At 30.5% G+C, this 14,930-nt stretch overlaps 1 protein-coding gene across 1 annotated transcript in view; it reads right to left on the bottom strand.

Annotated features, from left to right (window-relative positions):
• LOC148284970 (cytochrome P450 4C1-like) overlaps window positions 1-11,560 on the bottom strand; it is a 31,986-nt gene extending 20,426 nt beyond the window's left edge. Inside the window, exons 1-2 of the mRNA XM_088231955.1 lie at window positions 11,416-11,560; window positions 8,494-8,709 (exon numbers count right to left, since the gene is read on the bottom strand). Of these exons, the coding sequence (XP_088088081.1) occupies window positions 8,494-8,686 (193 nt within the window). The 5' untranslated portion in view covers window positions 8,687-8,709; window positions 11,416-11,560. The remainder of the gene's footprint in view (window positions 1-8,493; window positions 8,710-11,415) is intronic.
• Window positions 11,561-14,930: the final 3,370 nt, after the last annotated feature.

Here is a 14,930-nt window from a genome sequence, read left to right as displayed (position 1 = left end):
GTTCGTCCTCTTCTAGAATATGCCTCAGTGGTCTGGTCTCCATTATATGTCAATCGCATAAATCATATTGAATCAGTCCAACATCGCTTGCTTCGAAAAATAGCGTGGATGCTCGGACTAGAGAGAGATAATTATTCTTATGCTGAAATAGAGTCAATGTTAAATATTTCTAGTCTACAAAAACGTAGAACTAATATTGACTTCATATATATGTTCGGCATGATGTTCCATCATTACTGGGACAAGTAAAATTCAATATTCCGACTCGTAGGTTGAGAAACAATGAAGTACTGTTCATCGATCAGCATAGAAAAAACTATGGCCTTTATTCTCCAATGACCCGTCTTTGTCGTATTGTTAACTCAAGACAAGATTTGGACTTTTTTGGTTTAAGTTTACAACGATTTAAACGAGCACTAAATAAATAGTCCAGATCTTGTCTCGATGTCCCTTATGTTTGTCAATGCTTCTTTCTTTTTTAAAAAATGTTTTAAACTATTCTTTTATTGTAATATTTAAACCTTATAAATTGTATACATGGACAATGTCCGTTAATAAATAAATAAATAAATCGTTATGCCGGTTGGAAGGACTATCTCAATGTTGAACAATATTACTTTGGACATTGACATTTTTCACGTCTCTGAGGGAGTTTTTCGTTACAAGATTCTCTCTTTTTTTAAACATATTACATATGTAACAACTCTGGATATTATGTATACTTATGTATTATTTTTATATATACCCAACCCAATTTAACTTGATTGTTTTAATTATTTTAATATAAATGAATTAAGATATTCCATTTTGTAATGTACATATATGTGAACAAATAAAATTGAAAAATTATTTTGGGAATTCAACAAGAATGCGTGTTACAATATTTTGAGTTTGTTATTTACAGGGATGAAAATTTTTAGAGAAATTTTCTTCTCTAAAATTTTCTCCACCCCTGTTGTATTTTGCTAACAATACGTATAGGTATTAACCACCAGTTAAAGTACTTTCTTCACATACTATAAGACCTAAATATTTTCAATCTATAAAGAACTTTCAATGGATAATAATGATTTTTTTTTAAATATTAAAAGGACATAGTAGTACAACTGCATATTTAAATCATTATTCATATGATATAATATAAATATGTGTGGTGATATTATATAAATAAATGTATAAAAATAAATGTAAAACGATCTCCCTCTCTAAACACGAGTTTTCACTCTATTAGCGAGGTAGGTACGTTATCATTAATTATGTATGTATGTACCAACCATTTTGTAGTTTTATACTCATTTTTTCAAGATTTTTTTTTCAATAAGCAATTTGAAAAAATAAAAAGTAGCATATCCAGGACTACTGATATTTTCTGCATTAAAACAAAGAAGATTTAAAAATTTAATTTAAATTAAAAAAAACACTTTTACGACAAAAGTGGACTTAGGTGTTTTATTTATGTATAAAATAGCATATTGCGATAATTTCTGTATTTTTTATTTCAAAATAGCAAAAAATGGACTCCTGTGTTTTATCCTATAAGCTTTAGAGTCTAAGGTACAATTATATTATATGAATACAAAACAACCGTCGCGCTGTTATAAGAGAATAGAACGTCACACCTTATCTTTGCATACAGACATCGCTTACTTTACAATTATACATGCACGCACGTATATTATTCAGTGTTTTGACATGTCTTTCTTCTAGTATTTGTTGAATTTGATCATGCCGTGTCTTTTTCGCCCTTCTTCGTCATTCTCGTTCTACGTTAACAGTCATTATTTGTGTATATTTGTTTTTTCATTCTTTCGTCATCCATTTGTTTTACATGAGTGATACTTTCTTAATCTTTTCATTATACCTGTCTCCGAATTGCACTCTCGCATAATTTCATCAATTAAAAATAACCCGTTAATTAAAGAACCTGCGGATTCAGTGAATGCAGTGCCCTATGAGCTATTAGGTGCGGTAAGAGAACGATGGTGATGAGTTAAAGATAACACATAAAAAAGTGTTTATTGTTATTTATTATTTGGCTTTTACATATATATTATATATTAATGAACTTTTTCTGGGACCCCCCTGAATCGAAGCACATCATTGAAATAGAAAAAGTTCAAAAGCTATTTTTACGATATTCATATCTTAAAGAAAATAGTATTTATCCATTTTAGTATTTATTTATTCATTTATCAATATACACAGCACGTAGTGTATTATACTAAACAAAAAATACATATTGTGCAGAAATAAACACTTCAAATAATATTAAGTAGACAAATGAGAAAATAAAGCATAAAAAGTTTATATGTACATATTATAACACAATGGTTTCATTATATTGTTAACATAATATTGTGTTAACAATGCTAACATAATATTGTGTTAAAAATAAATCATTAACAATAAAACAAAACCATTTAAAAAAAACCTGTACAATTCAACTACAAACTAAAAAATACTTGTCTTTCAATGGTTTCGTCAATAAAAGATCTTGGCATTACTTTAGTAGTAAACACTCCTATCGTGAACACATTGATATTATTGTAAAAACATCTCTCAAACTTCTCGGTTTTATCAATAGAAAATTGAAAAATATGAATACCATCAAAACTTTTTATTGCTCACTAGTTCGACCCCATCTAGAATACGCTTCTCCTATTTGGTCTCCATTCTACAGGACTCATATTGACCATATTGAGTCTGTCCAACACCGTTTTCTAAGAAAAGTGGCATGTTTGCTCGGATTACAAAGGGGTAATTATTCCTATTTTAAAATAGAGCAATCTTTTAATCTGTCTTCATTGGAGAGACGTAGAACTGAGATGGACCTTATATGCATTTTCAAAATACTTAATGCTATAAGTGATGTCCCATCTCTGTTGCAATCAATTTCTTTTCATTTTCCCAACCATGTCACCGGAAGTCAAAATCAGCTATTTATAAAATCTTATAAGAGCAACTTTTGTTTTTATGCCCCAATGTCCAGAATGTGTAGATTAGTCAATTCACCACACGATTTGGAATTCTTTGGAATAGATCTTCCGGCCTTTCTTAGATTTCTTCGCAACTAAACAGTGGGGAAGTCTTATGCCTTTCGTTTTTATGAATATATTGTATACCATTATTGTTTTGCCCTTGTTTGTCTTTACTACATAGTTTTATGTTCTTTTTGTTCAGTTTCTCGCATTTATGTTTCTTCGTGTAACTGTTGTAATTGGCTTAGGCCGTATTTATAATAAATAAATTGCAAAAGGAATATAAAATTTAAAAAGTGCAAAAAATGTTTTTTAAACTTTTTTAAGTTTTTTTTTTAATGGACAGGTATGTATATATTTAATCATAAGTACATTGAAATTACAAAATATAATTCAAAAAGCTGGATTATAACTTATAACACACCAGAATCTCGTCATTAAATTATTCTTGGGAATCATTTCTATTGGCTGATTTCAGTACTATATGTATAATCGAAATATACTGAAAGAGGTCCGTTTGTACGTTTCCAATAATATTATACTAAAACAAGATCTCATGAACTGTTTTACGCACCCAGAACCTGTACAAATGCTATTCAAAATTCACTCATTAATAGGGCAATTCGCTTGTTGAACACGGCTTCTGCAGATAATATGAGCGTCTTTTTTTGTACATATTGGCAGCTAAACAGCTATCTGCTTTTTATTTATTGACTTTTGATTTATATATACGGTCTGAATTACGTAATATGGCAGAGTAATGCAGACTTTAATTGTCAAATAAATAAATAACTTTTACACATTAATATTTTTTTCCATACAACTTTTCCATGTTAATAAAGTGAAGAATTTTCTGAGAAACTGTTGAAAATGAGCCTCTTCTAATTTTAGTAATCAATATATAATTTCATAAATGGTACATGTTTTTTATCCTAATACATATCTAGATTTATACATCTAGTAAATGTTATAACTGTAACTCTCCAAAAAAAGATACTAGCTCTTGTGCTTGGAGAGTTACTTACAGTGTTATGGTAATTTATGTAATTTTGAAATATACGAGTACATGAGAAAAAAAAACTTGTATGATATAAAATAAAAACAGAAAATAATAATACATTAAAACTAACTAAAATATAATGCAGTTTTAACACGGGTTCAAAAAAATTCATTAAATTTACTTTGAATTTATTTATTTATATATTAGTTTTAAAAGTTTTTCGTTCAATGGGGAGATTATCGTAATTTCGAAAACAAAGCTTTTTCGACCATAAATAAATTAACAAAATCTGTTAATATCTGTTAATTCATACTTCCACGGTAATATTCTAAATGTTAAAGTGTGTTTGTTTGTGTTTCTGTTACCTCTCAGCGGAGCGTCCAATTGATTTTTTTGCATAGGGATAGCCAGAGAGGTGTGAAATAAAACAGGTTACTCGTATTTCATTCCGAATTTTTAAAAATTACAAGGAGAACCATATACTCGTATAATATAGTATATCCTTAGAGTGTATAAAGAGTATATCAACCATTAGCAACTTTATTTGAAAAATAGGCGGTAAGGCGTCATGGTGTCAAAAAGAATCTATTTAAAATTCATTATTTAAATTTCTATAATTTACATGCTTTATCTATGGTTAGTTTGGCTCGCTTATCGTTTTAGTTTTGTTATATAGGATTTTTGATTTGTGAACAGAATAACGAGGCTGATAGATTATCATATTTTTTTATAGCAATTGTTAGAAGACCAAGCTTCTTTCAATCCCGATAAAATATATCATTCCACCGAAAAAAGTCTCATTGAGTAAAAAAATCTCTTGTTGATAAACGACAGAACTGATTAATTACCTAAATAGTTTCTTCCTAATACCATGAGGGCGAAGCTCGGGTAAAAACTTGTTGATAATAAATTGTGAATACGCTCGGCAAATTTTATTGCATTCTCATTAAAAATGAACAGCAAAACCCCTTTTTTACAACCAGTTTCACAAGTTGCAATGTACAAAGGTTGTTTATTTTGAAAGAGTTCAATGAAAGTATCTGAAAACAGGTTTCTTTTAAGGTCATCGTTGATCTTGTTTCATCCACTGAAAGGTTTAAGATTTCTTCAAGGATATTTTATTCAAGAGACATGGTATGAATTTATCAATGTGGTATTGCAGTCAAACCGAGGCCGGCCTTTTCTCAGATATTTACATTTGTTACGAGAAGATTAACAGTCGTTCAATTAAGATGCTGCCAATATTATTTACTTTATGTAAGAGGTGTAGGTAAGGGTTGCATTGTTCCCAATACAACACCTACCTACTGGCCACAAGGTACCCCCACATACCTAGACCAACAGGCATTCTTGAGCTAGCCTCCTCTGTAGACACTTGTTCACTTGTTACTATTGTTCCTCTGTATATCTTGTAAATATACCACACTAATTATAAAGAAGAGTTTTGCTACAAGACAACCAAGGCCACCCCATAACAACTGGCGTCGAGGAAAAACTTTTAAAGTGTAAGAGGTGAATCTTAATTTATACATATTCAAACAATAAAGAAAAAGTTAAACTTTAGGTATGTATAAAAAGAACACGTAGGTATACATAATATCTTGAAAAACTCCCGTAGAGAAGTAAAAAATATCAATGTCCAAACCAATATTTATTGTATTTATTTATTTAAATCTTCAAGTACAAAGAATAAGCACTTTGATGGACTTATTGCTTAAAGAATATCTGGTAATAACTAAAAACAGACTGGTCGAAAGAATAGTTGGTCAAAATTTTATACTAAAAAAGATAATATTGTTTATCAAACGATACATACATGAAAATAAACCCTAATTCTTAAAAAAATAACAGCTGTTTTTTAATGGAGATAAGGCTCGCACGTATAGACTTAAATAAAAGTACACTACGTTTAACATATTGCGGGATAAGGAATGTAAAATCAGATAATTAGTTTGGAAGGAGAGGGAATGAGGAACCAAGGAAAGAAATGGGATAAAATATATTTTTTAAAAACAGTAAAATTATGATATATCTTAATGTTTTTATCAATGTAGGATTTCAGTTTATTTGTAAAAATTCTTAATGGAAGTTAATTGTAATTTATTATAGAAATAAAAGACGAGTGATACTTTAATCCACAAATTTGGAATATCCAGTGACCGGTTTCATCGCTTTTGCGACATCTTCAACTTTAAATCAACTTCTTTGATCTTACATTAAATATAGAATCAAACAAAATACATTTGAATATTTTTAGTAGACCAACGTAGAGTGATAACATTATAATATTAATTCATAATAATTCACATAAATTGTCTGTATTTCATTCCTTAACTCATAGACTGTTATTCGTACCGCACAACAAACATAATTATAACAATGAGTTAAACATAACTAAATCTATCGCGATAAATAACAGATATAATAATACATTAGTTGATAACCTAATAAGAAAGAAACAAAAGCGTTTCGTAAATAATAAATTAAGCCAAAGTTTGAGAACAAATAATAATAATAAAGACCGAAAACGTTGTGCAAAACTTTCGTATATTGGAAAAACTAGTGATAAAATTGGACAAATAATAAATGAAAATAAATGCCCCGCAGCCTTTTACAGTATAAACAATTAAAAAATTTTATACACCTCCTTGGTGAGAAGCATCTTGGAGTATAATTCTACAATATGGAGCCCTTATTATGCCTCTCACCAAATTACCATAGAAGGGGTTCAGAATAAGTTTTTGAGATATGTTAATTTTAAATTAGGAATACGTAATGAATTTCGTAACTATGATTATTTATTAAATATATTAAATTTGATTAAATTAAGGGACAGGAGAACTATTAATGATTTATTAGTTCTATGTAAAATCGTTAATTCAGTATTGGATAGCCCTGAAATTTTGGCCCTCATTGGTTTTAAAGTACCAGTTAGAGTGACTAGGCTAGTTCAACTTTATCACTGCAACAATCATATCTCAATATATTCTAGCAATTCAGTACTGAATCGTCTACATGCGCTGGGTAATAAACATTCGGATTTAGGTGACATATTTTTATTGAAATTTCCAGCTTATAAACAATTACTTGTAAAACATTTTAGTGTGGAATCAATATTTTTATTATGTTCTTTCTAAGTAAGCATTAAAAAAGTTGTTACTGTATATACTCCACTGTAAATACTTATGTATGTATGTAATGTAAAAGGTACTTGTACCGTTAATTCTTGAAAAAATAAAATAAAAATAATTCCTTAACTAATTTGTTGGTTAGTACTTAAGACAAAAAGATAAGTTTACCAACTCAGGAACTTACATTCTTAATTGTAACGACTGTAAAAATACGTGCTACGTAGGCCAAACGGGTAGAGCTTTTAAAACACGCAAAAAAGAGCACATACAATCATGGTCTAATAATAAAGATTATTCAAATTTTGCCAATCATTTAATAGAAAATCAACATTTCTTTGAATTAAAAAATAATGTCAAATTAATTCATATTGCACCTAAAGGCCATAAACTTGACAAATTAGAAATTCTCGAAATTAATAGATTAAAAAATAAACCCGACGTAGAATTACTTAATGAACAGATAACACACGTGCATTCTCTTTTACTTTACCCATTGTAATATATTTTTACTAATAACTTTTTACCCTTTGTTTTTCAGAAATCATTATTTACAAAAATCACACTCAAGAAGGATGGGACACTAAAAATAAAATACTTAAACTTATTAAAATAGCATTATATCAACTCATTAGTAAACGAAAAAAAAATGAAAATGATCCTTAAGATAAAAATAACTTTATTTAATTTATTTTCATATAATTTTGAATTATCTATCCTTACGTCTGTTTTGTAGAAATACATTGAACTTCTTAATAAAGATACCAGTCTCGAAGATGTCGCGAAAGCGATAAAACCGGTCACTGGATATTCCAAATTTGTGGATTAAAGTATCACTCGTCTTTTATGTATATAACTAATGCAGGATATAAAGTAATGTTTCAGGCGTTTCTTGAAGGTGGCTGGAGAAGGTGCATTTTTAACATGAAGAGGTAGCTCATTCCAAAGTCTAGCGCTTTGAACAGAAAAAGAATAGCTGAAAAATGATGTGCTGTGTCGAGGAATGGAAAGAGTTATCTCCTGATAAGAGAATATTGTGCGACAATGGAGTTAGACACTATAATGGCTTACCTGACTACCTAAACAATTATTTAGAAGACAAATTAAAAATCAACAATAAAAAAGCACACGATTACAGAAAACAGTTACCAAAACTTGTATTTTATATCTAACGTGCTTTTAAAATTATAAATAAATTTAAAAAACGAGATTTGTGTTTAAAAATTTGGATGTATTTATTAATAAGATTATTCAATAAAATAAGTCAATGTTCTTAATAAATATATTTCCATAGCGATTCATTCCTTTGCCTAGGAATCCTCGCAAAAGGATAATGCATTACAATGTTAACAGTATTACTATGAAAAATAAAAAAATAAATCATTACCTTGGTGCCGACTGAAACTGCCTAGTTGTATGGCATTCCCAAGAATAGGCAGCGCTATCGGACCGGGAAGCTTAAAGCTCAAAGCATACAGCTTCCTGCGTCCCCAAAGAACTTTCAGTAACCAAACTGTCAGTACTAGGACGAACGTTCGAAACACGACGGAAGATGACAACTCTTGAAAAATGGAACCCATCTTAAAATACTATATTTTCACCTCTGTAACAAATAAAAAAAACATGAATTAAATGGAAAACAGTTCAACAATGTTTGGGTATGTAAAAATGCTTGCAGACTGGCTGGATTTCCTCCCTAGGGAGTTATTCATATTTAAATTTATTTTAACAGAGAGAAGAGAATATGGAAGTCTACGCATTTATAGGGCTTATGATCTATCATTGGCTGGTTTAAGTGGCCAATTTACACACTGTGTAACATTTACCATTCTGCCCATGTTTGAATATTCACATTTCCTCAACCCTTCCATCTGTTGACTTGAGCCCTGTAAATGCCTAGACTTCCATATTTCATTCTCAAAAAAGTGTTCCCTCTCTGTTGAAATAAATTTAAATATGAAAAACAGTTTGGTCACGCGTCTGCGAATCACAAATAATGAAAAATATATATTTATGTACGCCTCGTGGTCGAGTGGTCAACGAGTGTGCTTACCACCCGAGGGACAATGGAATTTTGCGATAACGAGATACATAAGCCTTATCGGTATAACGACACTCATAAGTAAATGGTCCCCATCAAGGTACGAAGTGCACACATGATCTGTGAAGTCAATGAAGTTTGGTGCAAAAAATGATCTTAATAATGGAGGACCGTTATTTCAAAACTCGACATTCGCTTAAGACATAATTATTCAGGAGAGGGTTTTGTGTGATTGGCGTTAAATCGCGTGAACAATCATTGCTTTACAAAACGTTACTTATTTATTTATTTATTTGACGGACTTAAATTTCTAATAAAAATATGTCAATCGAAGCTAAACTGGCAGTGCACAACGGAGTTTTAGTCCCAACACTTATGTATGGAAGTGAAACATGGAACTGGCAGAGGAAGGATGAAAGCCGAGTGAACGCGGTTGAAATGCGATCTCTTAGACGAATGTGTGGGAAATCAATGTATGACAGGGTTACGAATGATGAAATCAGGCGAGAGTGTAAATCTGAGACAAGTATAATTGATAAGATTAAGAAAGGGTCTCTGAGATGGTTTGGACACGTAGAACGAATGGACGACGAGAGAATGGTAAAACAAGTATATATGGCAAAAATGAACGGCAACGTTAGACGAGGACGACCAAGGAAGACGTGGCATGATCAGATAAACCAAAATCTTAAGTCTGGTCATGTCAAAAGCAGACAGAACCGAAGGGCATGCATGACAAGATGTATGAATGTGGAAGAGGCTAGGATTGTATGCCAGGATAGACGTGTGTGGCGGTCCATTCTCTCTGCCTACTCCTACGGGGAAATGGCGTGATGGTAGTAGTAGTAGTAGTAGTGACGGACTTATGCAGTCCATTCTAATGATAGTAAATACAATTTCTTATAATTAGTACAGGCACTAATAAAATAAAATACAACTAAATAAAATCAAATATAGGACAAAAAAATATAAATTACTACGTCAAGACAAGATCCGGTCTATCTTAGTGAATTTTTAAATCTATAAAGACTTACACCAAAAAAGTCCAGATCTTGTCTCAAGTTTACAATACGACACAATCGGGACATTGGTGCTTGCAAGACATAGTTTGTGCTGTGTTGATCGTGGAACAGCACATTATTATTTCGCAACCGGCGAATCGGAACATTGGATGCCACTTGTTCCAGTAACGATGGTACATCAATTAAGCCATTCAACAAATTAAACATAGATATGGAGTCAATGTTATTTCTACGTATTCGTAGACTTGAGATTTTTAAAATTTGACTCCATTTCTCCGTAATTGTAGTCTCCTATCTCGAGGCCAATCATCCATGCTACTTTTCTGAGCAAATGATGTTGCACCGATTCGAAATGATTTATCCGGCCTACATAGAAGGGAGACCAGATCACGGATGCATATTCTAAAAGAGGACGAACAAGTGAGCAATATAGTGTTTTAACCGTGAACATATTAGTAAAGTCACTAGATGTCCTGCTTACAAAACCCCAAAGTTTTAGTTACTTGTAAATCATACTATCAATATGTTAATTAAAGGTTGTCCTTGTAAGACGTTGTCCCTTACTAAGTTTAAAGGTAATCTAAATTATAATTTATGCATCGTTAATAATGTTCTTGTTTCATAAGCACCCAATATAAATTACTTAAATTAGGGACATACGATAAAATATTGTGTTTTGATAAAATGGTAAGGTTTTGATATAAACCGGTTTTCAGCGTGTTTTATGTGTGTAAACTCTAACATTTGTTGACTTTTGTGAAATAAACGAGCTAAAATCATTATCATGTGTGTGAGATTCATCCGGCTGAACCAATTACCTACTACGCAACACATAAAAACGATTTTATTAATTTTTATACGTCTTCTTGTACCAGTTAGTTTAATCAACAGTGTTTTGAGTATGTCCAAATGTTTGTAGACAGGCTAGATCCTACATGATAAAGATTTCAGCTTTCTTACTTTACAAAAGTCAACAGGTGGAGGAGTTGAAGAAATGTGGAAATAGTCATTGTTAAACAGTGTGTAAAGTGGCCACTCAAACCAGTCAATGACAGTTCATGAGCCCTGTAAATGCCTAGACTTCCATATTCCATTTTTTTTTTAATTCTCTCTCTGTTGCTTTCATCATCATAAGTTCGTTATTTTTTTTTTTTTAATTTGTGAAACATAATTTGAATAATGAATAATTTAAGTAAATATAGAAAAAAATAATAAAGCTAACACAAAATAATAATTAAAACATTACCTGCAAGTATTGTCCCAACAAAACATAAGTAAGTAGTTGATATTTGTATGTCTGTCTTCACTGTTATAATTAGAAATGATCAAAATATTTATTGACCAAGCGAACAAAGTGGACGTCTTGTCGGATTCGTTCCGCAGACTGGTTTGATAAAGAAATTCTGTTCGGTTAGTAAATTGGGTAGTGTACCTTGAAATGCAAACCACTTGAATGAAGACGAAAGTCCAATGTTATTTTTGGAACATTTTAAATATGAACAAATATAATATAAATACTTGTAAGTACACTTACAAGTTCTTTAGGACCCAGGACAAATAAAAAAAAAAAGGTTTTTTCCATAGAGCATATCATTATTACAATAACCTTCTTTCCGGTCACGCAGACATTTTTTATCTTTCCCATACTAAATATTAATCATAGGCGTTGATAATACTCCTGTATAAATATAATGTATTTTTTTAAAGTTTTATTTATTTTATTGTATTCATTTAATTTTACAATACGCTTAGGCGTATTGTAAAATTTTCCTTCCTTTTCCTTTCCTTCTCCTTCCTCCTTTCCTTCCTTAGGGAACATTTACAAAAAATAAACAGGTAAGTACAAACATAGTAAGTAATAATTTAAAAAATAATCAACGCTTTTTTTGTATACACGTAGAAACAATAAAAAGCATACTGCCATGCAAAACAAAAAGTAAAACTTTACATAGTAAAAAGAATAAAAAATATGTATATAAGGAAAGTGATTGAATTAAAAAGTAAATTGTAAATAACTTGTAAAGAATTTAAACAAAAAATAAATATATATGTAAATACTTATAAAAAAATGGTATTAACAAATTAATGTTAAAAACAAATAATAAAAATTAGTTTACAGTAAGTATTTATAAGATAATAATATAATATTTGGTACACAAAAATATTTGATACATTATTTTCAGAAAAAGATAGGTTAATAATAATACACATCAAAAACAGAGAAAAAATGTATGAAAAAGAAAGTTTCATTACCACATTAATAATTAGTTTTAAACAGTGCATTTAAGAACGTTTTAAAATGGATAATTGTTGCATTAAAAATTTCTATGTCACAAGTATATATTTTAACAAATAAATAACTTACATTACTGTATTATTGTTCCCGCAAAACCGATGCTTGTCTGCGGGTTACATTACATTTTTTTTGTTAATTTATAAAATGTAAGTACAAAGTTTAATAAAAAATGAACAATTTAATATATTTATGTGGACACTTAAGTTTCACTTGCTGTTTTTAATAAGTTTTTGACTATTTTTTAAAAATAATGTCTTTTTTTTGAGACATAATAATTTTATCGCATTTAATTTACTTATATTTTGCACTTCTGTACAAAATATAAATATATTAAATACAATAAAACTCTTGTCTCAAAAAAAAAAAAAAATAGTAATAATAATAATAATAATAACAATTAAAATAATTTAAAAAATAATTATACACGTAGTTATGGTACACAAAAGTAAACATAGAAAGCACTTTAATAAAAAAAAATGTAAATCACCGTTCACCATATTTGAAATGATTAAATAGAGTTGATTTATATAAACTGCTAGCGGACCCGTCAGACGTTGTCCTGCCCGAACGTTGGCTTGCCTGCTATAAGCTTGAAAAGGGACTTTTCGTTGATGAGTAGGTACCGAGGTACTTATTTGTGATCAATTTTAAAATGTATCAAATTTAATATTATGTTGGTTTTACCAAAAATCCAGTAAGAAGATATAAATGGGTAGAAATTATAAGGAATTTAAGGGAAGAATCTGATTGAGATCCACAAAAAACAAATGTTGTTTGAAAATATTCAAAAACAAACTTTTTTATGCACAAAAAAACATCTTGCTATTTTTTTGTAAATGCATTCTTCTAGAGTGCAACCCTGGTAGATTGATAAATAAAATATTTATGCTGCGTACTTCTTTTTTACATATTGGATTAAAGATTTTAATATCTACGAACACGCACAGCGCAAAGATCTATATTTCTCTGAAGACCGCAGGTAAATCGGTTAAGCCGTTTAGGACGAGTTCGGTAACATCAAACATACAGAGGAATTATATATATATATATATATATATATATACTTTATGTTAAAAATATCAGCAACGTCCGAATAGTTATTGCCGAGTACATAGAGTCGATTATCAAGATACGCTGCGATTAGTGTACCAATGCAGTGCTCTATGCACAATAAGGTGCAAAAAGGAAAAGATGATGATGAATATTTTATGTATCAAACTTGCGGTCAAACATTTTATAAAACAAACATTGTGTAATAAAGATTAGTATTCTTATCGATTAAAGTGTTCAACTTATTTCCATTGCTCATAAGGACAATTAAAGTCTGTTGATTATTACAAGAATTTCCTAATAAACAAACCAGGCGCGTGATATCCGACGGAGAAATGCCTATTTACACATATTATCTTAATCTAAACGACACGGTAAAATTATAGGGGTTTGACATTTATTAGATTGGTTTGTACGTATTTAAATGTGATCTTTTTTATTTTATTTTATTCATACACTACTACTACTACTACTACTACCATCACGCCTTTTCCCCGTAGGGGTAGGCAGAGAGAATGGACCGCCACACACGTCTATCCTGGCATACACTCCTAGCCTCTTCCACATTCATACATCTTGTCATACATGCCCTTCGGTTCTGTCTGCTTTTGACATGACCAGACTTAAGATTTTGGTTTATCTGATCATGCCACGTCTCCTTGGTCGTCCTCGTCTAACGTTGCCGTTCATTTTTGCCATATATACTTGTTTTACCATTCTCTCGTCGTCCATTCGTTCTACGTGACCAAACCATCTCAGAGACCCTTTCTTCTATTCATACAAATACATACATATAACTAAAAATATAATAATGACGTATCCCAAACTCGATAAGGCAAAGGGCTCTGTGTTGAGTTGGGATACAACATAATGGAAAGTGGAAGCACGTACATAATTCAATAATGGCAAAATAAAAATGAAATATTATCACATAAACATACATATATTTCAATAAACATCTGAACAACACGCTTAATAGTATTATATATAAATCTATGCAATATCTCGCAGCAGTCTCCTGTAATGATCTCTTCCCTTGGACAACATCCAGAATTGTACACTCTTTCTGTAAAAGGCTTTCGTTTTGGAGAAATTAATATGTTCATCTAGGACATTGAACACTTTTAGGGACACAAAAGAGGAATTCCTCTGAGCAAACGTCGTGCGTGTTTTTAGAATTGAATAATTCAAAATTTAGGAAAACCTCGTACGAGATTTCTGCTGGGATCTTCTCTTATAGACGCATGACCAGAAATGTCAAAATGATTTATTTTTTTAAAATTGTCTAATGTCCAGTACCTTCATGAATTGGAACAATGTCTCAGATGGGAAAGTGAGGGGACAACGCAGCATCACTCTTTGTATTAATTTTAGTACGTTTATTAGGGGGTTCATGATAGACGCAGTGCAACCTC

The sequence above is a fragment of the Micrasema longulum genome, unplaced genomic scaffold (genome assembly GCF_059751315.1).
Source record: "Micrasema longulum isolate JH-2025_06_02 unplaced genomic scaffold, ASM5975131v1 h1tg000072l, whole genome shotgun sequence".
NCBI lineage: Eukaryota > Metazoa > Arthropoda > Insecta > Trichoptera > Brachycentridae > Micrasema > Micrasema longulum.
The sequence above is the reverse complement of the archived record's forward strand: the minus strand, read 5'-3'. Positions and strand labels throughout refer to the sequence as shown.